Here is a 25971-nt window from a genome sequence, read left to right on the forward strand (position 1 = left end):
CAGCCCTGAGCCTCCAGAAGGAACAGCTTAAAAAGCCCCAAAACCCCCTCCAGCAAGCAAGCAGGCCCACAGAAGCAGAGGCTGGCCATTAACATATCTTAACACAGGATAACAACACCCTTAACATTAGCATATCTTTGCACAGAATATCTCCTAGAACTACACCCTGTTTAACATTAAACAATGGAAGCAGAAGTTGGCCATTTGAAAATTTTCCACCCTTAACACATCAAGTACTATGTGCAAACCTTTCTGTAGTTTACAGTTTGTTTGCACTGCTTGCAGCCTTGACCTCACCACAGCCCCATGAACCAAGCATTATCCTTATCCCATTTTACAGGTGTCTGAGCTGAACCTCAGACAAATAAAGTTAATTACCCAAAGCAGTTCTCAGGCTACAGACCTATCCTGCTTTATAATCCTACCGTCATCAAGATAACGATAATCATATCATGATATCATTTTTGAGCATCTCTTGTGTGCCAGGCATATGACTAGGTGCTTCACTTTCATTAGCTCATTTGTCTTTCAGAAGGATCTCAGAGGTAAGTAGGGGTACCCCATTTTATAGGTTCAGAGAAGGTAATAATAAGAGATCATACTTGGTGATAAGCGCTGTTCTAAACACTGTCATGTACATTGAGTCACTCAGTCTTCCCAAAAATCCTGTGAGAATAAGTGCAAGTATCAGCTCTATTTCAGAGACACAGGAAGGAGGCTCAGAGACATCAGTACAGTGTCTGAGGGCACACATCTAGGAAGTGGCAGAACTGGGATTTGAACAGAGCATTCTTAGCACTGTTCTGCATCTCTGGCACTACAGGCTGCTCACCCAAGGTGAAATCTAGAGACTTTCAGAATCTGTTTGAAACCCCTGCTCCACTGAAAACCCAGGCTATTCCTACCCAGCGATCACTTACAGTAGGGCTAGAGGAAGTCTCTGGGTCATGTTGGAGGCCTTCTCTCCATCTAAAAGATATCTGTGTGTGAATCAATCCCCACACACAGGATGCGTGGAGGCAGAGTCCTTCATGGTGGCATCCTGCCCAGTTGGGCTGAGAAAGCTGGGACCCAGCATGACAAACCTATGCCAGTTTTTCCCTCTCTCCCTGCTGCTCACTGGCTGAAAGCAGCCCCTGACTCTCATTCTCTCCCTTGGTCCCCATAGAAAGTGCTGACTGGGCAGTGGAGACGGAGCTTGGAGGGAGAGCAGAGCCCTGCCTGCCCCTCCAGAAGAGGTTAAAGGAGCTGGGTGGGGGGTGAGGAGAGGGGTGCAGGGGAGCGGTTCTAGAGTTGTGGGGAAGGGGTAACCTAGCAACCACTGGCTCATGCAGTCACAAAGCAGACAGACTTGCCCACAAAACTGACAAGCCTTCCCTTACTGTCCTCTTACTCCTTCCTACTCTGTCACCAGGGCCTTCTCATCCACATGCTGTAGTGGGCACTTGCCTCAGTGAGTCCAAGGATCTTTCGAGGGGGGTAAATGGATACGAGAGCCAGTCTCAGGCCAGGGGAGAGCTCAGAGGGGCTGATAGAGGGAAAGGGAAGTGCTGTCCCAGGATTGGTGTAAGCGTTAGGACCCCTTGTGCCTGGCTGGCTGGGAGCCAAGGGGGAGAAGTAAGTGGGGGGAAAGGTAAGCCTGACCCACTAGAGTCCCTGCTGACCTCTCTACAGCAGCTGTGGGGTGTGACCCATTAGTGGTTTATAAAATCGATTTAATGGATCACGTCTAACATTCATAAAAGAAAACAAGGAGGATGAAAATATCAGCATGCATCATATGTAGCAAGGGTAAGTATTGCTTTGGATATACTTGCTTCAATTTCACTTCCACTCATGAGCATGTGTAATACATGTGTGAATTGGGCCATGATGCAAAAATGAGTTTCTTACTGTAGTCACAGTCAAAAGCATTGAAAGTCTCTGTTCTAAACAGTACCTTTTCCTGTAGACAGGTGGTTTGGGGCTTCCAAATGCCCTGTTGTCAAGCCTCCAGCCTCTAAGTGCTCTAGAGCCCAGCCTCCGTCATCAGGGATGTCCAAAGTTTCCTTCAAAGGAAGCTCTGCCAACGTTTTCTCTTTAGAGAAAAGATCAGGAGTCTTTGAGTCAAGGTTCCTGCTTCCTTTCTGTGTCACTTCAAAGCCTCTCCCCTTCCCTGACCTCAGACAATACTGCTCCATTCCTCCACCCTAACCTGATGAAAGGCTGGCCCTGGGGGTCTTTGGAGTCCCTTGAAGATTCTGTAAGTCTGAGGGCTAATTCTCAGAATGCACTGATTTCCTGTCTCAACCTTAGTTCTGCCACCTGCAACCCCCAACATTTCGGCTATATGTACACGTATAGGTATATGTATATATATTCTGGTCCATAGATTTAGATTAATCACTATTCTTGGCTTTGACTCCTATCATCTTTCACCTGTGTCATTTAATTAGCTTATTGAATAATATAATGGACACCAGCAAATGCACCACCCCCACCCAGTAACTGGAACTCCATCACTAACACATTTTACGTGCTCCTCTTCCACTTGACCCCCAGCCACCTGCCCTCAGAAATAGCCACTAGGTGAATTTCATGCTTAGCACTTCCCGGCTTTTTTCTCTTGTTTCATCACATGTTTATGATAATTTTACTTGTTTTTGAACTTTATTTTTAAAAAGGACCTCAGGCTACATGGTCTTCTGCAACTTGCTTTCTTTGACTTAGCATTATATTTATAAGATTAATTAATTTATGTTGTTGTGTATAACTGTGGTTCACTCATTTTCATTGCAATATAATGTTCAATTGTCTGAATATGCCACAGCTTATTCATCCACTCTTCTGACATTGGACACTTGGGTTGTCCCCAGGTTTTTGCTAATTTAAATCATATGAGTTTAAATATTCTTACAAATAACCCCAGTCGCACATCTATAGGAGTTGCTCTGGGGTATATACTTGAGAGAGGAATTGCTGGGTGATACAGTATACAAATGTTCAATTTTATAAGATATTGCCAATCTTCCCCCCCCACCCATGTGTCTGTTCCAGTTCATACTCCCACTGTCAGTCTATAAGAGGTCCTGATATTCATCTTCAACACTAGTATTAAGTGTACAGGTCTTTATTCTATTAGAAACACTACAATGGCTGCGGAGGTGAAAATACAATTGGCTGGACCTCCACTGATGAGGTAAGGCATCATCCTACCCTGCTGACAGAGGAGGTGGTGGGAGTGGAACAGGGTAGAAGACAAAGGTGGCCTCAGCGGAACTCAACAGACTGGAGGTCCAAGAGAGGTAGTCCTTCCTTACCTTCCACTGCCATCAGCCAGGCCCCTCATGGGTTCTCGGGCCTGAGGTAGCATAGGTCACAGGCTAAGCTTCTCCTTGGGTGGGGAGAGGATGTGGTGGCAAGGGCCAGCACTGAGCACGGAAATTCCAGGGGTTTTCAGGGAGTGACTTCCTCTGTTAGTTGGGGTTAGGGGAGGCCAGCTAACTATGACTTTCAGAGAAGGTTTGCTTTATTTCTTTAAGTCCCAGATCTCTTAGAGGCGAATCCAGGACGGAACAAGAAACTCAGGGGCCTGATCAGCAAAATCCTCAGAGGGTCCTGGGGCAGAAGGCCTTGCTTAGCATATCCAGAGTCCATCTATACTCCTCCAGAGGGACTCCCAGCCAGGGCCACCGGGAGAAGGGAAAGCAGACAACAAGCAGGCAGGTGGTCCCACCTGGCACCAGGCAAAGAGCAACCCACTTCTGGATCCTTGCTGGACCGACTTTGACCTCTTCCTCCAGGGGCAGAGGCACAGCATCCTCAGGAGAGGGAAGGGGTGCAGGGTGGAGGACAGAGAACCTGAGACAGCTTGTCTCCAGCGAAGCGAAGCAAGAGCTTGAAGCTTTCCAGCGGCATTGCAGCCCTCAGAGCTGCCTCATCAGCTCGGCATCTCCTGGGAAGGGCCCCCACAAGGAAAGGACTTGCTGATGTAGTCTGGCCTTGGCAGCCAGCTTTGGCCCCAACGCTTAGTGTGGGCCAAAACTGCCCCAGTTGGTGGGGGCTGGGGAGGGGGGAATGATAGCCTATAGCTGGCTTCTCCTGGGCTGCCAACAGTTTGGCTTGGGGAGAGGCCCTTGCTGGGGTCAGCCCTCTTGCCCTGGGGGTGTATATAATGTGCCTTTGTTCCAACCAGGTATTTGGATAAGTAGGTAGGTCAGTGGCTTCTCTTTCTTGTTTTTAGAGATGCTTTCTGGGAGAAAATTGGAGTTCTGGGAGATTCCATCTGAGTTCTCTCAAATGGATCCTAGCTCCCTGCTAAGGAGCTATAGAAAGACAGAAGGCTTCCTGGGACTGAATTGTCTCAAGTGGGGAAGAACCCTGGGGGAGGCCCAGCTGTGGGGCTCAGGGGTGGTAGAGAAATTCTGGAAACCACGTTTCAGAGTATCTCAGGAATGGACTCTGTAATAAGCACTGGGCTCTGAGCTTGGGTGGGTGCTACTTCCAGGAGGCTCCATTAGCTTCTCCTTGACCCTCTTCTTCAGTCCAAAGGCTGAGCTGAAGCCTGAGAAGGAGTCAGGGCACAGGCCAAGAAACCACGAGGATGATGGACCACAGAAAGAACTGAAGGTCCCAGGGATCGTGGATTTCAAGGTGATCCGAAAGGAATTGAAGACCCCCAAGCCCCAAACCTCTGGTACCTACCGCTTCGGCCGCCTCAGTCATCACTCCTTCTTCTCCCGGCACCACCCCCACCCCCAGCGTGTGACCCACATCCAAGGTAGGGCTGGGGTAGGCCAGGGCCTGGCCAGTGACAAGGGGGCGGTGTTGAAAATTGGAAAGGGAAGACCCATCCCTTGATTCCAGGCAGAGGCTCAGAGAGAATGGAGACTTGGTCAGGGTCACAGAGCTGCTTGGCGACTTGCAAGCACTTGGCCAAGCCAAAATTTGACTTGGGGGGCAGGCTATAAGGGCAGACCGCATATCCCTTTCAAGATGTCCCTTGCCACCAAATCTCCCATCTCATAAATCAGGAAAAAAGGATGAATGTTCTGCCTCAGAGCTCTAACTCAGGTCATTTCATCCATCAAGTATCTATTGAGTATGAACTATGTATGGGTCAGACACTTTTTTAGACCTTGAGAATACAACAATGAACAAGACAATTTCTGCCATCATGGAGCTGATTCTCTGGTGGGGAAGGATAGGATATAGCTAAGGTGTCAAGAATGTGGTAAGTGCTAAGGCTATAGAGGGGAGAGCTGGTCAGTAGCATTGCTTTTGAGCAAAGAACTAAAGGAAGAGAGGGCATGAAACAACCATGTGGATATCAAGGGAACGATGTCCCAGGCAGAGGAACCAGCAAGTATAAAGGCCCTGAGGCAAGCATCTTGGCCTTGTTGGAGGAACAGCATGGAGGCCAATGTGGCCGGAGCAGAGGAAGGAGGAGGAGAAAGGAGATGCAGCAGAGGGGCAATGGGGACCCCAATCACGTGGGCCTTAGAGGACACTGTAGTCATCCTAAACCATCTCACTGAGTCAGGTGGGAACTCTTGGAAAGTTAACAACAGGGGGGCAGAAGTGATCTATGCGCCTCTGTCTAGGTGATAGCTTATATCAGGGAGGTGGCAGTGGAAGAGTGAGTGGCCCTGCTCTAGAGATATACAGAAGGTAAAGGCAATGGGATTTGTTGAATGATCAAAAACGGGGTGTGAGAGGAAGAGAAGAATCAAGGTTGACTCCCAGGTTTTTGGCCTGAGCAAACGGGAAAACTAGAGTTTCACTGGCTGTGACAAAGAAAACTTCAGAAGGGGCAAGTGGAGGGTGGGGAAGGAGATTGGTCTGGGACCTGAGAGGTGCAAAAATGTGGCATCCAGGTAGAGGTAGGCAATCGGGTGTGGAGTTCAGGGAAGAAATGCAAATGTGAGAGCGATTCAAGGAGGGATGGTGTTGGAAGTGGCATGCCTGCATGGGATTATCCAGGAGACCGTGTGGATACAGGAGAGGAGAACCTGGAGACTGAGCTCCAGAACTCCAAGGCTAAGAGGTCGAGATGAGGAGTAAGCAGCGAGGAAACAAAGCATGGCTGGTGAGGCTAGGAGGAGCCAGGAGAGTGACAGGTCCTGGCACCGGAAGGAAAGTATTTTAGGAAGGAAAGAATGAGCGGCAATGTTAAGTACTAACCAGGCCGGTCTTTAAAGCTTGACTATCTAATAATATAATGTCGCACAGACCTTAGGCCAGAAGGGTCCTCAAGTGTAAACTGCCTGCCACCACCTCCAGGCTGCCCTGCGTTCAACCCTGGACAGGCTGACAGGTGGCAAGATGTTTTATCTGGAAGGTCTAGCTAGATATCATTCCCTGTGCTTTGAGCGCAGGTCCCTCTTGTCACAGACTATGGCTTATTATCCCCAGGTGCCCCTCTGACTGCTTACTTCTGTATGCTCACACCTGCAATCACTGCTTTGTTGTAGAAAGCCAAAAAGACCTAGGACTAGAGTCTCTGGAAGCCTGACTCACTGCATGACCCTGAGCTCTTCCTTTGCAGTGCATTCTAAGTGCCCCCAGGGGTAAGGTCTGGGTGGTCACAGAAGCCCTCTGGGCTCTAATGAGTCTATGAACTGTGGTTACTGGAAGGAGTGGAGCCAGTGCTCTCCCTGTCCACCAGCCTCTTCCTGGCCTCCTAGAGCTCTTGGGGTCCAGCCATGACCCCTTCCCACAGCCTCTACCCCTTCACAGATCTTACCGGGAAGCCTGTCTGTGTTGTCAGGGACGAGTTCTCTCTGGCCCCCTTACTTCAAACTGCACTTTCATCCCACTATCTGACGGGGATGCCCACCATCTCTGTCCCCATTGGAGACCCACAGTCCAATCGAGACCCCCAGCTGTCTTCTGGTGAGTACTTGAGCCATAGACCCTCTGCCTTGGGGTTATCCCTCTCTCCAAGGGCTGCCCCACTGGGGCGGGTGCCTGAGAAGGAATGGGCCTTTGCTCTTAGGTTGGTGGGATCTGGTGAAGTACTTTGATTTCTCTTCATTTCCTTGAGCATCTGCAACTGCACTTTTCCCCACCCCACAGATCCTCAGAAACATGCCCTACTTGGATTTGAGGTGTTTGAGAAATAATAACAAGCAGAGGATACACAGATTTGGGCAATTGTCATGTGACTTACAGCTATAAACAGGAATAATATCGGAAATATTTAGTACTTATGTTCTGGCACCAGCCATCAGAACAATCAGCCATAGATGGCACTGCATCAGCGTTCCGGAGGCCTCCTTCTGCCCTTTCCTTTGGGGGGGACCTTGAGGGAGGGGCTGGGACAGACTGCAGGGCAGAGAGGTTCAGAAGACTTGCTTAGTGCTCTGTTACGACCTCTTTGGGAGTAGTTCAATATTTTAATAACTGGCACCGCATATCCACTGAATCTCAGCGCTCGCTTCAATTTCCTAAAAGAGGCAAAGCAAATTAAGCCACTCGCATCTTGGCACACACAGCCATGTGATCTCCAGTGTCTCCCAGTAAGGCCATAGGCCAGGACATCATCAGCCTCCTCCACACCTACTTTCCCACTCACCAATGGTGTGACACCTAATCCTTCTCCCAAGGGCACCACCTCCTCCTTTCTCTTTAAGATATGGGTGGAAGGCTGGGGGGAGAGGAGGCTCTTCCATTTACAGCCCTCTGGACACCTGGCGCCACAGGGAGGGCAAGGAGGAGGCTTCAGACATCAGTTGGCGTCTCTTGTCTCCTCCTCCCAGAGGCCTGGAAGAAGGAGTTGAAAGATCTGGCTTCCCGGGTGGTCGTCCTCACCAAGGAGAATGAGCTGAAGAACAAGGAGGTGAGTGCAGAGCAACAGAGCTGTCTGGGAAGAGATGAAATGGATCCATCCCTTTGTAAGGAAATCCCTTTCAGGTTGGTTCAACCTGACCAGCAAAAGAGCTAGCCTTTGTTGAGGTGATGCTGGATGCTGTCGGCATTGGGGAGGAGGGGCTGTCGGATACCAGCTGAAGGGAGAGGGCCACAGTGAGGCCTCAGAGGGGCAGAGAACACACCCAGGTGGAGAAATCCAAGAAAGTTTCTAGTAAAGAAGTGAAGAGGGGAGGCACCCTGGTGCCTGCAGCACAAAAACTCAGAAGCTAGAAAACGCAGGACATCTTTAGAAAGCAGAGGACTGCAGGACAGGATACAGTGGGCAGCAATGGGGTAGAAGGTGGAAAGGGGCCAATTTAGAATGCAGGCAAGGTCAGCTCATTGTCATTTCTGAATCCAATGTAGTGTCTCATCTCACAAAGAGTTAGAGAATCACTGATGGTTTTTAAACAGGATGGGGCGGCCTCATGGGTGCTATTTGCTGACAAACCACTAAAGACAAGTGGGAGGCAGCTTGAAGACAGGCCTAAGACAGGCCTGGCCCTTTGTGGCTGAGTCCCATCCTGCCCCTGTATTGGGCAGCAGAGTTCTTGTCCCTGCTCTGCAGCTAACTCACTGTGGTGCTCAGGGCAACTCAGCTAAACCCTCTGGGTCTCAGTTTTCTTATTTTTAGAATGGGAAGGATACTACCAGTCTGAACTGGAGTTGTAGGGGCTGGAGACCACAGACCTTGGGCCCATGGACTTGGCTTAGGAGGGTTTCACAGGGCTAAGAAAGGCTGCCAAGCTGTGGGAATTTAGCAGCTGAGCTAAAAATTAAGGTGCGTTGTGGGGGCCTTGCCACAGGATACTGTTTTCAAGTCTCTGATGGGCTTGGGGGAGAGGCAGCAGGGAGGGTCTGCCCAAGGAGGAAGTATGTGGCTAGCATTCAACTAAGTTCCAGAAGTAAGAGCGTTGGCTTTGTTGGAAGAAGCAACCGCTAGGGAGTGGGGTCTAAGGACAGGGTGGGGTTGGCCTGGTGGACATCCCGGGTCCCTGCAATGCTGTGATTCCAGGAGAGGAGGTGATGGGTGCCCTGGAGATGTGACCCAGCCTCTTCTCTTCTGGTGCCTTCTTCCTCTTCTCCCCGCCCACCTCTCCCCCCCACCGCCCCCACCTCCCGCCACCATCTCCCCCATCTGTCTCCTTGCCTGGAGAGTCTGCCTACTTTTCTCCCAGCAGAAGGAGGAGCCTCAGCGGGAGCAGGGGGCAAAGTATTCAGCGGAGACAGGGAGGCTCATCCCAGCTTCCACAGGAGCCCTGGGTCGCCGCAGCTCCCGCCAGGGCCAACGGAACTCCCCTTCTAACAGAGATGGAGGAGTCCTGACCTCTGTCTTGCAGGACCAGGAGCTGCTGGTGAGACCTTGGGAAGGCCAGGGGCTGCGGCCCTATAGAGGCCCTGGTCTGAGGGCAGAGACCAGGGTAGTACTGCTCCCAGGCTCACAGCAGTCCCAACAAGGACTCATAAATGGCTGTGAAGTGTGGCCTCTCCCAGGGATGCTTGCAGCTAAGACTGTAAGACTCAAAAACCCCAGATATGGAAGTCAGGAGCCTGAATTCTAAGCCCCTGCTGCCTCCAGGTTTCTGTGTAAGCCTTTCCCACTTTGTTAAGTCCTTTCACCTCTTGGGGTCTTAGTTCCATGATGTAGCCAAATTGGGAGCATGATCGCATTATCACAAAGGTCTGTTCCAGCTGTGGCACTTGGCGAGTTAAAGGGAGCTACAGCAGTGAGAGGTATGGAGAGGAAGCTCTCGTCTAGTATGTCTTCAGACCATGCCCCAGTATGCTGTACTCTAAAGCCTACAAGGCTGGTCCCAGCCTGGTGACCCCACAGTCCGAGAGGGTTTTGGTCTGTGCTACAACAAAGCACAAAGCCCACCACCTCCATGTTCAAGTTTCCTCATCAAAGGCCTGAGATGAGTCCATGACTCGTTCCAGTGGGTTAAGGCATTGAAAGGCCCCGTGAAAATGTGCATGTGTTCTCTAGAAAAAACAATGAGCCAGCATTTTGACACCTTCCCCTGTGACCAGTGCTTTTAAGCATGCTGTCCCTTTGGAGCCTTACAACAACAGTTTAGGGAAGTGAATAGAGCAGATAGGGCCTAAGACCCCATTCCACAGATGGGGTAGTCTGAGGCCCTTCCAGGCGACGTTCTGTGTCCCAGGTCTCGAGAGAGGGAGCAGCATAGCCAGGACTAGAACACAGTACTTTCTCCACCATAGGGCGGCCTCACCTTGCCTGGAAGTAGGTTCTCGGGTTCCGTGGGGAGGGGGCACAGGGCAGGTAAGTTGGATGCCAGGAATGGAGAAGGACCCTGGGGAGAGTGGGGGTGGGGTCGCCGTAGCGGGTGGGCACCTGGGGGTGAGGCTGGGCACTCTAGCAGGCATAGGCCTGGGAGAGGCTGGGCCCAGGCCCTGCTCTGACTTCCACTGGTTCAAGTGGGGTCTCCTGAAAGAAAGAACCCCACTTCCATAGGATACCTGGAGCTCTACTCCCCATCAAGGGCTCCAACTCCAGCCAACCATAGACACAGCCGTCATCAGCATCCCGGCCTAGGGAATCCCCATAGCCCATCCAAGACAGAGCTGGATCTTTTTCCAATGATCCTTGACTGGAGAATGCAGTGGGGAAAGGGCCCCGAAGCAGCAAAGATGGCAGAGGCTGAGGATGCGGCTGGGAGCAAAGCAGGCATGCTGTCCAGCTGTAAGGAGCCCCGAGCTGAGCAGTTTGCAGAATCAGCGAGCCCCAACCCTCAGGCTGCCCGAGATCAGCCCACCTCTTTGCTAATACCTCCAGACTCTGAACGTGGGAACTTCAGGGTGGGGAGGCCCCTGGGGTCCCTGAAATCCCCACACCAAGGACTAGGGCATTCAGGACTCACTGCATCTTTGAGGAGCTGACTGGTCAGCTCTGACTGCCTTCCCAGTGAGGGACTTTGGGGATACAACCAGCCTCTGACTTTGAGGGTTGGTTCTGCCACAATCTCCCGCTACGTGTCCTCCTCTCTCAAGGCCTTGGATTCCTCACCTGTCCAGTAAGGGGGTTAAAAATCTTCCTCCAGGGCTGTTGGGAGAGAAAGCCCTCTGTACAATGCCGAGCCTCACACAGAAAAGAGCCAGGAACCATCGTGGGTACCAGTTCAGCCAAGCATGTGGCTCTGGGATCCCACTTTGCAGGGGCAGGCGCTTGTGCTGCCAGCTGGAACATGCTGTCCAGCACACTGACCCAGGCTTGTCTTCCTGCCCACAGATCTTGGAACTTCTATGTCAAATCTTGCAGACAGACTCTTTGAATGCCATCCAGTTCTGGCTACTCTACGCTCCTCCAAAGGGTGAGACACAGCCTTGTGCCCAGGTCCTCTGGGTGGAGGCTGCTGAGGGCCCTGTCTTCTGGTTCTACAGTACACTCATGTCACTCTGCTTCCATCCCAGGGCCTGGGCTTTCTGCCTGGGCCTCTTCTCCTTTTTGGAGCCCAAACAAACCTTCTCCAGCCAGACAATATCACCGCTCCCTCTTCCCATTCTCAGCAGATTTCCATGACCCTACTCCTCAGAGGGACCCTTTCTCCATACTGACCACAAGTCTCAGCACCTGGGAGGGACTTAGCAGACACAGCCTCTCACCCGCTACTGTGGGATATGCACGCACGCATAGATGCAAATACACACACATAAGGACACACAGGTATATGCACATGAACACACGAATGGACATCCATACATACACTGAGACAGTAGGTAGAGGGTATGTCTACGTGGGAGGGTGAGGAGCGATGAGAGCCAGAGAGCTGATTGGAGAAGGCTTCCTGATGGGGAGAATGAAGGGGGAGGAAGAGGGGGTGGGCCTCCTACAGGCTTCCCAGAGAGGGCCCGGGGTGTGGAAGGCAGGTAAGCCAAGAACAAGGCACAAGGAGGGAAGTGGGGTCTCCCCGTGGGGCCCTGTGGGCAGAATGTGACATAATTCGAGAAAACTGCCCCGGGCCACAGTTGAGCAGAAAAGCTGAAGGTCTTGCTTCCTGACTGTCCCATTTAGGGATAGGATGGGGGCTGGAGTCATGCTCCTGAGGACTCTGTCCCCTGGCTGTGCTTACAGAGAAGGACTTGGCACTAGGGCTCCTGCAGACAGCAGTGGCTCAGCTTCTTCCCCAGGCTCTAGACTCCATCCCGACAGAACAACTCCTGAACCAGCTCCAGAAAGTCCAGGAACCACCTCAAGAGAGGGAACAGCCACCCTACAGGTGGGCTTCACACTCTCCACCTGCCCCTCTTTTCCCAGAACGGCTCCTTCATGTTTAGTACCTGTCCTTCCAGGTGAGGCTAGTGTGGTCCAGAGAAAGGAGGCTGGTGCTGGTCAGAGCCTTGGCTGACTGAGCCTGATCTGGAGGAAGAGGTCAGCCCTCTCCTGGGACCCAGCAGTGCTACTAGCGCTACTCAAAGGCCTACTCTGCCAGACTAGACTCTGGCTGCCAGATGTGGGGATGCCTGAGGGGGTGACCTGTGTCAGCTATAGCAAGACAGGGCTGAAGAAGCCATAGCTAGCCCTGCAGAAGCTCTTGGTCTTTGGGAAGACTCAAGTAGAGAAGGAATGCTAACACAAGGCAGGCAGCAGTACCTTTATGTCAGCATTTAGGATCCTGGATGACTAGAGAGAAAGAGATGCATTCCCAGCTGTGGAGAGGAAAGGTAAGGGAAGGCTTCAGAAAGCAGGTGAGTGAGGCCTGACAGTCAGCGCTAGAACTTGCAGTATTGTGTGCCCACTATGTCTGCCTGACACTGCTGGGTGCTTTACATATTTCTATCCATACAACCATCCACAGAGACAGTATCACCTCCATCTCACAGATGAGAAAATCGAGACTCAGAAACAGCTGAATGACCCAAAGTCACCTGGCTGGACAGCAGGGGAGCGGGGATCAGGCTTGGGCCTGACTAACAAGCCCAGCATTACTCAGATTTATAAGGAACTTGTTAAAAGAGCAAATTCTTAAAGTCCAAGACAACAAGTGGGGTAGGGTTGGGGCAGGCATGGGATATATATTTTTAACGATCTCCCAGGTATTTCTGATAGCGTGGGGAACATGACTGTGGGGGATAGAATATGAACGAGCGAAGGAGAGGGTGGGGAGTGTCAGGAATGGAAGTTAGGAATGTGTACACTTTAGGGGATGTTAAGTTTTGGGGTGGTCGGAGCATGATGGGCTTGGCGATAAGGGGGCAGGGTGCTTGTATTTATCTTAGATTTGTTGAAGGGCTAGGTGCTCCCTCTGGCCTTGTACTTGGTTCTTGCTGTTGTTTTTCACTTTGGAAGGCCAGAGGAGGTACAGGAGGAAGGGAGGCTTCACCGTGACCTTGATTACACCCCCTCCCAAATGTGAACCTCAGTTTCACCTCTCAAAAGCCCCTCTCTCAAAGTTGTAGGGAGAAAAATTGCATCAGGTGGATAAAAAGCCTTGCTGAAGTGTAAAGCTGACATCAAGTAATTTATGAAAAGTATTCGTGCTTGCAAGTAATTCATTAGGGAAGCAGGGTTCTTGTCTTCTCCCCTCACAGGGGAAATCTTCTTGTCTGCTAGGAAGCAGGAAGCAAAAAGAGGGCCTGGCAGAGAGCCAGTACAGTGGCCTCCCTTACAGCTTCTGGGACAGGAGGGCCTTGGTTCCCTGTGGCCAAAGCAGGCAAAAGGGTCACAGTTGTCAGGGTCCTGCTTGGGGTGGGGCCAGCCACAGACAAACACTTGCTGGTTCTCTAGGAAGGTCGGCTTCTGCCTCTCCCTGGAGCACCTTCCTCACCTCCCCGCCCATCCTGCCACTTTGCTGTGGTATGCTCCAGCCTGACCTTTCTGGGACCTCTCTTTTTTTTGATGGTTACAGCCAATCCAAGAAGACGAAGACACCATCTCTACTAAAAAGCGAAAAACCAGGTAAGAGTCCATGCAACAGGTCGCTGGGGGCTCACCGAGACCCATTCTGGCTGGATTCCTTAGCAGATTCAAGGCTCTTTGGAGACAGGTCTCTGCCCAAGGAAGCTGCTCACTTCATCCATTCATCCGTTCATCCATTCACTCATTCATTTATTCAACAGAAACTTATTTAGCACCTGTGTGCTAGGCTCTGGGAATCACTGCAGAAGAATTCAGACCATTTCCTGCTGTCATGGAGCTTACATCCTAGGGAGGAGGAGTGCAGACGACCAATAAAACATCGGAGGGGGATGGGTGCTGTAAGAAAAATAACGCAGGGTGATGCAATAAGATTGGCAAGATAGGGAGAGCACTCCTTGGGCTGAATGACAGGAAGGATTCAGCCCTATGCAAGGCTCGCACCTGCCTGGTGTGCTGGTGAAAGAGCAGGCCAGGGGGACCGGAACTTTGTGGATTGGTTACAGTGATAAGGAGTGAGTTGAGAAGAGTGGGCAAAGCTGGCCTGTTTGAAAGGCTAAGCGAGTGGCCTCATGCAGAGTGCATGGGGTCACACTGGAAGGTTATAAGCAGTGTGTGGCAATACCCCTTTGGCTTCTGTGTGGAGAATGGACGCTTAGGGGGCAGGAGGGGATGAAGGAGATGGGGAGGAGGCTGCTGCAGTCACCTCGGTGCCTTAGACCAGGGCAGGGGGAAGGGAGTAGAGGTGGAGGGGAGAGAAGACAGGTATTCACCATGTACATTATTCTGCCACACTAGACTGTAAAGTGTCCTGAGTAGCCAGTGGAGTGCCTGCATAGGGTAGGCACTTCACAGATATTTGTTACCTGAATGTAGAAAGAAGAGGGTGGTGGTGAGGCTCAGAGGAGGGAGTTGGCTCCTCCCACTCACCAGAGCCAAGAGCAGAAGGTGGGTTGACTGAGGTGTTCACACCTCTCGCTCTGCTCTTGCACATTCACCTGGAGTCTTCTGGGGAGACGGGTCCACCCAGGTCTTCTGGGCCCCTCCCAGGTAGGGACCCACCCCCTCCTCAACCTCTCCTCCAGTTGTGTCTCCCCTTCTTCCAGAGCATATCGGGAAAGCACAAGTTCTCCGGATGCATTCAAGCCAGGACACAGAAGAGAAGGTGTCAAAGCCAATGGCAGAGTGCTGAGGACACAGTGCCACCTTGCCCACCTTGCTCGAGGGCCGCCCTGGAGTTCAGGGTTGCTTCCACCCCTCTCTCCTCAACAGCAATATGTACTATCCCATCACATACAGTCTATTAAAATGCCATCTTCCCTCTAAGAGGACAGTTCCACCTCCTATGCAGTAGGTCTGTGCGTGGATTGTTAGTTCCTGGAGAGGGGATGCGCTGCGCAGAACCACTCCCACTCCCTTGGAGAATGCCCAAGTGCCACCCCCCACGTGGGGCTCATCTGGTTCTTTTATGTTCCAGGGAACCGAAGGGAAGATTGTGGTTGGGGTGGCCTGAGAAAGGGGTTCTGCCCTTACTTGTGCCAAGACACATAGCATTCTGGGTAGGTTAGAGCAGAGGTCAGGAACACATAGGCCTCCTTAAAATAATAATCAATACCAATCATTGAGTTCCTACTAAGCACTGAGGCAGGGACTTCAGTAATAGCTAATGACAAACACCTTAACTGACTCGAGAGAGTCAGGAGGCTTTGGCTAGAAATAAATGACAAAGATTTACTCAAGGGTCTTAGAGTTTGCAAACTGGAACCACAACTAGGCCATATCCAGAGTGTTCCTAAGAAGAAAGAAAAGCTGAGGGTTCTCATAGTAAAAAGCATATTCTGTTCTGCGTCCTTAGGCTTTGGATTGGTCCAAGATAGTATTCATCAGATGTGGTCAATGGAACTTTTTCTTCTTGAGGTCATTGAGATGGTTAACTAAAGACTTGATGTATGTCCAGGCATTAACACACAACGCATTGATTCACATCCAGATATTGACGCAGGACTGGAAAGGTCAAAAGTTTAAGTTCCCATAGTCAGTTAAAACAAGAGTAATTGTTTCCTCATGCCTCAGCCTACTTAATTTTAATAATTTAGCAGCCTGACTATAATAACTCCATTTTATTTTTTCACTCTGTCTTCAAACACTATGTGAATTGTTCTACATACTTTGTGGTGCTATATTTGATTCTCCCAAAAGCTCTATGAAAGAGTATTAATGTTATCACTCCCATTTTATAGAGAAACAAACCGAGGCTCAGAAAGGGGCTATGTAGTAAGTGGCAGAGCCCAGATCCAAACCCCATACGTCTGATTCTAGAATCCCACTGTACTGTTACAAACAGCAACCCTCACCAAAAGTTGATGTTACATTTCTGAAAAACATAAGGGCTAGCAAAATGATGATTGGCAAGATCAAGGAGAAAAGGGACATTACATAAATGTGACCCAGATGCATTGAGGGTGTCTCTATGCTTTAAGATCTAAAGAAGATGGCCTTGACCCTCTGGGAAGTCCAATATTTTTCTTGAGAGTTCTACAAATTTCCTGAAAGAGGTAGGGAGGCACTGATGATTTGTAATGTCATCGTCACCTGTGGCTCTGAGTTCGTACTTCTACCGAGTTCAGTCCATGGATTGTAGCTCCAGTCCATACTTTCAGCGCTGCTCCACTTCACATCAATTCAGAAGGACTTAGTCCCTCCAGGTTTTCCCAGATATCCCACTCACACAAACCTATGCATGCAGTAGGCTTCAGTCAAGATCAGGGGCTGGATGGGGATTTGCTGTGAACCCAGCAAACAGCTGCACAGTCAGTATTAAATCGCCTTGTTTTTTGAAGTCCTTGGCCACCCTCCCACTGGGCATGTTTCCCTGGTGGCAGCCTCTCGTATAACAGCTCTGCCCCTTGCCATCTCGCTTGCTTTCTCCTTCCCTGTCCTCGCCCCTGCCAACAGTGTGCCCCCAGAAAGCCTACATTTACTTTTTTCCAATTTTTTTATCGTGATAAAATAGACATCACACAAAATTCACCATTTTGACCATTTTTAAGAGTACAGTTTAGTGGCAATAAGTACATTCACACTATTGTGCAACTATCACTTCCATTCATCGCCAGAAACTCTCTTACTCTTGCAAAACTGAAACTCTGTGCCCATTAACCAATAACTCCCCGTTCCCCTCTCTTCTGAGTTCCTGGCAACCGCCATTCTATTTCTGTCTCTCTGACTCTGACTACTCTAGATACATCATATAAAAGGAATCATATATGCATATATATATTTGCTGTTTTGTGTATGGCTTATTTCACTTAGCATAATACTCTCAAGGCTCATCCATGTTGTAGCATGTATCAGAATTTCTCCCACACTTTTTTTTATCGATGCGGCAGTTAGGCCTCCTCCTGACTCTTCTCAAACTCTCCGGCCCCACATTGGCTTGTCCAACCTCATCAAGGGGCTGAACTGAATGGAAGGTCTTTTTATGGCACTGGGTCCTTGTCCCTTGGCATTTATGGTTATGAGAGTTTATCCCTCCTCCACTACAAATAATTTTTTAAAATCCACACAGTAAAATATCTAGAAGATATCTACTTCCAAAATAAATCAAACAACTGGCATAAAAACTCTGACTCTTTAGGTAATCCTTCTACCTCACCTTTCATTTTTCAGGAAACAGTGCCACGGGATTATTATTTCCAACTGCAGATTCTCACATTGTTCTTATTCCACAGAGAGTACCTCTCGTCAAAATTCATTAGACCACTCATTCAAATGTATTTATTTTGCTTTCTTTATCTTGTGTTTGCTTTTGCAACTCCCCACAAAATGCATGTGTCACTCCCCGGCCTTTGTACCCTTTGCCATTGCACTTAAAGGTGACATGTTCTGGGTCTGGCTTCTTACCCATATACTTTGAGGACAGATTTTGAACAGATTTTCCTCAGCAGCCCTGCAATCTATCAAGGGAAAGAAAGATAAAGCAACTGAGTGGAACCATGTTTGCGTAAAATCACTGTGGAAATAAATACTATGATATGCAAATGGGAAGCTGCTATACTGCAAAAGCATGGATGGCCAAGCTCTGGTTGTATAGGGTGATCTGACCTCATTAATGCTCAAGGAAATCTATAAGGTAGGAATAATTATCCACTTTTACAGTAACATGTCAAAGTTCACATAGACAATAAATAGTAAATTCAAACCCAGGGCTGCAGGCTCCTCAGTCAGTGTTCTCTTTCTGCTACACTGCCATCTTGCAGGCCATATTCCAAGGACCACTTGTCTCCAGACAGAGAAGTAAATCCCTCATTTCCAGCCTGTCACCCACTCTTCCTCCTGGTTCCTCTTCCTCTACTACTTAGATGTGTAGCAAGACAGAGTTTGCTCCGACACCTTGGCCCTTTTTAAAGTTCCTCAACGGGGCTGCATCCTCTTCCCATGTCTGAAGGGAGTTATTACTAACCCCCAAGGGGACAGTCACCAGAGGTTATTTGAGGGATCCAGACGTATTACAAAACACTTGTCAGAGTTGTTGCTGGCCTTCCTGGAAATGTGGGTAGTGTCAGGCCTGCCTTCCTCGTCACCTGTACTGGGCTATCTGTGCCCCTTTGATTCTGTGCAGGCCGGAGGCTGGGCTAGTTACTGGGCTATGGGCTGAAATCTGTCTGGCCTTGCAGAGTATGCTCTGCTTAGCAGCACTGACTGTCTGCAGCGGCTTGGTCCCCATTTGACTTCTGCTGGGTGTTAGGATGCCATAGGCATGTTTGGGTCACTCATAAGTTTTCTCTGGCTCTAGGCCCTGGAATTTCTCCTCTCCTTACCCTCTGCTTCTCTGCCTGAAGCATGAAGACAGATTTTCCCTTTCGATAATATCCATGGCATCATAGTTTTGATTTATAAAAGTCTGATACACATGAAAATAAATATAAATGTATTAAAATTAAATTGTTTCTCCATGCGCCACCTAAGTTCATGTATTGTACCACCAGAGTATGTATATTTACCACACTGTGAGAAATGGTGACCAGCATAAATTGCAGATGAGCGAGCCACCCCGAGACTCTGGGCTTAAGAACGCATGTGGGGGTTAGCGTCTTCCTGCACAGTTTGCTGGCTCAACAATCATCCCTCTCTCCGCCACACACACGCACTCTACTTAAATAAATGAGAAAAGGCTGCAGACTCATCCCAACGAAGACAGGGGAAATTCTAACCTCACTGCAAGAACCTTAGAATCCCACTGTTGTGCAATCCCTCAGAAACTCCCTCGCACACTGCCCAGCCCATGGGAGACCCCCATTGCAGCACCTGCAACACAGTGTCCAACCTCAGCTTAGACAACTACAGTAACGGTGAACTTGTTTCCTTTCCTGGCTGCTCAAACCTTAACTCTGGTCTGAGAGCCACAGAGATCAAGTCTTTCCTTCTTCTCCTGGCTATCTAATTTTGCTGGTGTCAAAACTCTTTTATAAGTCTCAATCAGACCGCATCTCCTTTCAAATATTTATAACTTTTAAATTTTTCTTGTCTGATTGCATTAGCTAATACCGTCAGAAAACAATGTTAAGTAATAATGATGATAGTGGGCATTTTTAAATTATTTAATGGAAATAGCTGTTTTCAACATTAAGCATGAATTGACTATTTATATATCAAATGTGTATAAACTGAACAACTATTCATATATTCATTAAGTTATGTTAAGAAGTATCCACCAATTCTTAAGTGTTTAATCCACACTAGAACCTGAGGCAGATACTATTGTTATGACAATTTTGCAGATAAGAAGCTGAAAAAAGAAGTAATTTGCTCAAGGTCTTATAAATAATAAGCAGACTCAGGGTTCAATCCTGGCAGCTTGAGTGGGCAGAGCCCGCCCTCTTGACCCTGCACACCCCATAATAACTCCATGTGTTAGATATTGTTATCAGCACAATTTTACAGACAAAGAGTTCAGAAGAGAGGTTATTTATCCAAGGTCAAACTGCTTGCAAATACATCCTATTCCTGGGTTCATAGGATGGTCTTAGAGATCACCTCTACTGCGCGTTGGGTTAATTACTTCTGCATGCTGTGTGATATTTCTCAAATATGTCTCCCATTTTCCTGCTTTGGTTTCCTATCATGTCAACTATACCCTTAATATTACTCCACTATATTTATGAACTCTGCAGTGGCATTATTTTTATTCTTGGTTTCTTTTCTTAGTTCACGACCTTCTCTCATCTCATTCTATTGCCTTGTCTCAACTTCAAACTCTCGTTTCAAAGAATTTGAGTTGTCTTTAATTCGAGAATGCGAAAATATTTACCTAATATTTTCTTCTGTTCCTGGGGGTATCTTCTTCCAAAATGTATACTTTGTCTTTCCTTTGCATCCTATTCTTCCTGTCTCCCTCTCCTTCCTTGATTCCTTCCTCTTTTTTTTTTTTTTCCTGTAGAATTTTTGCATAGGTACATCAGTTTCTTTTGCTTTCACTTACGTTGGATCTGGAACACTTCTAGCCAAGCCTCCTATTTGCACGAACTGTGGGTTCTTGATTCTCTTGTTTGCTTACATGGACCCATGTGTGCACCCTCCCTTCTGAACTTTGGCTTGAGAACTAAGAGTGTTGCTGGTTTATATTCTCCTTGTTTCCTTGGGACAGACGGGTGGGAGAAGACTGTCTCCTGGAAAGCCAGTAAGTCAACTGGGTCTGTTCTCTTTATAAGTTTTGAAAAATAAACTTTAATTTTAGAACTGTTTTAGGTTTACAGAAAAAATATAAAAATAGTACAGAGTTCTCACATCTCATATCCAGTTTCCCTGATTAATTTTTAATATAACAGCTTCATCGAGATCTAATTCACAAACTGTAAAAATCTACCTGTTTAAAATATTCAATGATTTTTAGTATTCATAGAGCTGTACAACAATTAATTCTAGAACATTTTCATCATTCAAAAAGAAACTCCTATGCCCACGAGGAATCTTTTTGTAATAGGTCTGCAGTAGGTTTCAATACTTATTAATCATTTTCCATTTATCTCAAAGCTTCCCCTGCCCTATGCAACCACTGAACTATTTTCTGTCTCTATGGATTTGCCTATTCTGGCCATTTCATAAAAGGAATCATACAGTGTTTGCGTGTGTGTGTGTGTGTGTGTGTGTGTGTGTGTGTGTGACTGGCTTCTTTCATTTAGCATAGTGTTTTTAAGGTTCATCCATGTTGTAGTATGTATCAGTATTTCATCTTTTTTTATGACCAAATAATATTTCATTGATGGACATACCACATTTTGTGTATCCATTCATCAGCTGATGGACATTTGGGTTGTTTCTACCTTTTCCTATTGTGAATAGTGCTACTGTGAACATTTATGTGTCAATTTTTGTGTGGACCTATGTTTTCAGTTCTTTGGGATATCTACCTAGGAGTGGAATTGGTGAGTCATATAACACTATGCTTAACTTTTGCAGGATGGCTGTACTGTTTACCAAAGCAACTGCACCATTTTACATTACCACCGGCAATATAACACTTATTATCTGTCTTTTAAAAATTATAGCCATCCTATTGGGTATGAAGTGCTATTTTATTGTGATTTTAGACTTGGCCATTCACTGTGTGACCTTCTGTAGTTACTTCATTACTCTGAGCCTTGGCTTCTGCTTTTATATGAGAACTGTTCCCAGCCAAAGCATTAGGTTAATCAATCAGTGGAATATCTAGACTCTTACTTCAATACTAGAAATCTCAAGCCCTTTTCTTTTTGCAAATAGTGTCACTTAATGAATAACAGAGGCTGTCCTGCATATAGAATTTCAAGTATGTTATGTTAACTACGTGATCTCCCCTCAGCTGCCTACATAGAAATTGTCTCTACCTTTTGCTAGCTGTGTGACTTTAAGAAAGTGACTCAACCTCTCTGATGCTGTTTATCTATGAAATAGAGATAATAGCACCAACTCCGTGGGGTTGTGGTAACAATTTAGTGAGATATTAGGTGAAGGTCATAGCACAGTGCCTGGCACACAGTATATGTTATCCCTGACCCATGCAATCTGTTAGGATGGCTGTTAGAGCTGAGGTACTGGGCTCTCAGAGGTCCCACTCTGCCCGTGCTACCTACCATCATAAGAAATGCACTGGGCTTATGATCTCCCTCTTTGCGGGTCACTCTCTGGGTACCTGGGCCCACAGAATTCCATGCCCGAACGGTCCTGAGTGCAATTCTAGTGCCTATGCGAGCATCTCCCTAGGTCAGTCAGTCCTCCTAAGGCATAACTGGGTGACCATATGTGCACCTCTAGGCCCAAGTGGTAGCTACTTAAAAGGAGTCATTCCTAAGGAGGGGCTGTTTACAGAGGGATATAAATGAAGCTTGGACTTGAGGGCCAGATTGCCCCACAGCCATGTGAGGTTCTTGGAGGGGTTCTCCGTGCCCTTCTCCTGGGCCTCACAAATGTAAGGGAGAAACCTGTGACCCACTAATCCATACACTCAGTGATGGATTAGTGATGTCTGACAGCTGGGCAGCAATGAAGTGTGGATGGGTATTTTTAAATTGCATAGTACATTTCAGTTTCATGTGAGCCCTCCCCATTAAATAAGATGTATCACATTTCTTCCATTGCCTGTCCAGCATCAACATTCCATTTGGACTTTTCCAGAGAAAGAGTGCATAACACCTTCCAAGGAAGTCACCCCTTACATGTGAGAACCGTTTTGCTAATTAGAACATTCTTTGCTATGCAGATCCCAAAACTATCACCCAGGAACTTCTACCCTTTGAACCAAATTATGGATGGTGACTTACCCAAGGCCACACAGCTACTCCATGGGGAAGCCTGAGTGAGGCCCCCAGCCCTATCCTTACCTCTCCACCCTAAGTCAATCCTCAGAGGAGCCCGAGAGCTACTGAAGCCAAGGCAGGGTGGCTGAGGGTCCAGTCTTCTTGTGGCTTAAGCCTATCCCTGTCCGGTCCCCACCCCCAATCATCTTGCTACACCTCAGCCCGGCACATTACAGCTGTGCCTTCATTGTCCCTGTCCTCTAAAATAAAGAGAAAAGAAAAACACAACACAACATTTTGGGGTCCAAATCAGAACACCAAGGACAATGTTAATAAATACATAAAAATTTAAAGATCTGAATCTCAAAGACACAGAGTTTACACCCTTAACATAGGCAGGCTGGGTCTCAGGAAGGATTCAGTGTGTGCTCCAACATCCAGGAAGGGGCAGACAGCGGGGGAGAGGGCACCTGGGAGCCCCCTCCAGGGTTCTCTTCTCCAGGTGCTTGCAGGCCCACCCACTTTGCCTGGCTCAGAACAGCCCCTCGCCCCTGGGAAGGAAGAACTGGCAAGCACCTCTATCCCTTGCTGAGGTGTCTGGGAGACACCTGACTCGAAGTGAAGATCCCTGGGCAAGATCTTGGGGACTCGGGTGGCTTTCAGGGAGACAGAGGTTCTAAGGAAGTTACTGGCCCTTGGAAGTAACGAGGGGGTTAACGAGGCACCACAGTGCTGTGGGTAAGTGGCTCCTACCCACCCCAGCATGGGGCAGAAGCTCACATTCTTGTCATCTCCAGGGCCCGGCTAGGAGTGGACTCTGGTCCTCAGCCCTGAGGCCTGACCTCCCCACCCATCCCGAATCAGCACCACAAATCTCTGGCCCAGCTTGAGCCACGTGGGGAAAGAAGACCCCTGACTCCAGTACCAGTGGTCGTTGGCAGAGGACAATGATTGACAGGGCATGACCTGAAGATTCGCATCTCCTCTGTGTTCCACAAAGTCCCTTTCCAGACTCTCTCCCGTCATGCCCTGGAGTGATGACGAAGTTGCCATTTCTGGGGTCAAAGCTCTAGCACCAGTTGGGATATCCCTGGATGAGGAGGACAATCATTCTAGAGTATCCAGAGTCCCCTTCTCGGATGGGCTAGGGTAAGGCCGGGACACCCACCTGCAATCTGGAGGCCCCCGAAGTAACAGGAAGTGCTGTCTTTGGGAGCAAAGGTGGCCATCTACACTGCCCTTCAGCTCATGGAGAACAGCCGGATCTGCTCTTTGGCCTTGGCTGGAAGAGCTGCATTGAGTTCTTCCTATGAAAAGCTGGGCCTGAGATAAACTTGCCTCCCACCCACCCCAGCCCTGCAGCTGAAGCCTCACCACCGCACTCACTCCCAGTTTTCTTCCTCTTGTAGACAGGGCCTCTACAGGGGTCCCACAAGTTCTGGAAAAGGCAGGCAGCCAAATGGATCAAGTGTAAGACCCGGTGGCTGTGAGGAGGGGGTGTTAGCTGGCCCTCAGTCCTGGCAGGGGAGACAGACAGGAGCCCCTGAGAGGTCAGCTTGGCTGTCTAGGCTGCTTGCCGAGGTATCTCGGGTTAAGGCTTTCCCTGATCTTTTCATCCTCACACACCCAGTTCATGGGTGAAATGTAACAGCCCCAAACTAGAATAACAAGGTGAATAATTTAAAAGGAAGTCTGTGTTTGCCCCTGCCCTGCAGTGTGTCCTCTGACCAGGGGCCTTAGGGCACACAGAGTGTAAACTTGACTGGAGGGATGGGCAAGATGGGGCTCATGTCACCGGGGAGGTGGCAGGAAGGCTTGTGCCAGGGTGCTTCAGGTCTTCCCTGAGTTGCCCTTTATCCTCTGAAGCCGGCGCAGGTGTGCTGGTGGTCCGGCCCCAAGGCAGCCACTGGGCGGTGCTAGCGGAAGTGCCACGGAATGCTTCAGGACTCGGTTTCTGGGGAACGAAGTGGCGCTGGGTCACTGGAGGCCTTGTGCCCAGAGGTCTCGGGAGCTGTGTGGCTTGGTCATGTGGATGATTGGCTGAGCCTGTTGGCTCCAGGGTAGGTTCCACAGCATCTCGCGGGGCCTTGGGTCCTGGTAAGCGGCTTCCAGGAGTGGAGAAGGGTGGTGGTGAGGCCAGGTGGGGGTCTGCGCTGGCATCAGGGCCTGAGGTCTTCTTGGTACAGGATTCACAGCATAGCCGGTGGTAGCCGGAAATGGAGCAGTAGCGGTCAAGCACTTCCATCTGGCAGAAGATGGACCTGTCTCCCACGCAGGGCTCCACTGCACACACAACACAAGGACTGATGCTGGAAGGAGGCCTATCAGCCAGGTGACACCAAGACACAGCCCCCCACATCCCACTCAGCCCACCAGCTGCAGGCCCTTCATCTCCTGCCCTGGCTGGACTCACTATAAAGCTTTATCCCAGGGGGAGACAGAGGGCTGCCTGACAGGAGAGACAAGACTAAGGAACAGTTCTTATTATGTGGAAGAAGAACAAAAATCCCCTAGAGCAATGGTTCTTAAAGTGGGGTCCCCAACCTGCAGCGTCAGCATTACTTCGAAGCTTGTCGAAAATGCCAATTCTCAGGACTCATCCAGAGTTCCTGAATCAGAAACTCTGGGAGTGTGCCCCAGTTAGAGTTAGCAGACTTGGTTGCTAACTGGCATCACCTGGGGAACTTTACAAATAGCCGCTGCTCACCTCCCATATCCAGGGAGACTGGATGGTCTGGGTGTGGTCTGGGCACTGGGTGACTTTAATCTGCAGCAGGGCTTGGGAGGCCTGCTCTAGATGGAAGTGGGAACTCTCGCTTCCTCCAGATCAATCTAAAGAAGTCTGATCCACCCAGCCAAGACCAAGGTAATTCACACTTGTGACAAGCAGATAAAAATTCCTGCCACAGGCAGCACACATTTGAAACACTAAGCTCTCCACCAATAAATTTAGAATCAATCAGATGTAGGTTACAGTCAACGCTCTACCATTTAGAGGCTGTGAGGCCTTGGGCAAGTCAATCTCTCCAACCCTTAGATTCTTTGCCTGTAAAATGGGGATAATGCTGACATTTACCAATGACTAATAACATTATAAATAGCATTTACAAAGTTCCTGGCATTAGAGGGGTGCTCACTATACCAGTTTTGTTTGCTTTGGTTAATATAGCATCTAAAAATGGTTTGTGTTTCTGTGCTAACTCCACATGGAGACAGAACATGGAGGTGGGAGATTCGTGGCCTCTAGATGGCACCAGAATTCTAGGACCAGAATCAGAACACCACCCTTTGCTCTTGGGAGGAAAAGGAAAGGAAACCCAGGCACTTGCACAGCCTGAGCCTCAGCACAGGAGCAAAGAAGCAGCAGAGTTAGAACTAGAAAATCCTCTGAGGACATCCCGTCAGACTCCTTTATTTTACAGCTGACATCAC

General features: G+C 48.9%; 2 protein-coding genes across 7 annotated transcripts in view; one reads left to right on the plus strand and one right to left on the minus strand.

The window, feature by feature from the left end:
• The first annotated feature begins 1709 nt into the window (after nt 1-1709).
• Nucleotides 1710-15065, plus strand: TBATA (thymus, brain and testes associated). The gene is made up of 11 exons (XM_016121007.2): nt 1710-1791; nt 3122-3178; nt 4524-4759; nt 6718-6873; nt 7740-7823; nt 8909-8913; nt 9069-9245; nt 11141-11222; nt 11984-12128; nt 13758-13807; nt 14872-15065. Exons 2-11 carry the CDS (start codon nt 3132-3134, stop codon nt 14955-14957), a joined length of 1068 nt encoding a protein of 355 aa, XP_015976493.1. The 5' UTR covers nt 1710-1791; nt 3122-3131; the 3' UTR covers nt 14958-15065.
• A 7769-nt stretch (nt 15066-22834) lies between these two features.
• Nucleotides 22835-25971, minus strand: part of ADAMTS14 (ADAM metallopeptidase with thrombospondin type 1 motif 14) — a 74265-nt gene continuing 71128 nt past the window's right edge. For 5 of the 6 annotated variants that reach the window (XM_016121067.2, XM_016121065.2, XM_036222840.1 and 2 more), the window contains one exon: nt 22835-24822. In XM_016121067.2, the coding sequence (XP_015976553.2) occupies nt 24326-24822 (497 nt within the window). In that variant the 3' untranslated portion in view covers nt 22835-24325. The remainder of the gene's footprint in view (nt 24823-25971) is intronic. The other variant, XM_036222841.1, reaches the window with a different exon arrangement.

This window comes from Rousettus aegyptiacus, unplaced genomic scaffold (genome assembly GCF_014176215.1).
Source record: "Rousettus aegyptiacus isolate mRouAeg1 unplaced genomic scaffold, mRouAeg1.p scaffold_m13_p_6, whole genome shotgun sequence".
NCBI classification, from domain to species: domain Eukaryota; kingdom Metazoa; phylum Chordata; class Mammalia; order Chiroptera; family Pteropodidae; genus Rousettus; species Rousettus aegyptiacus.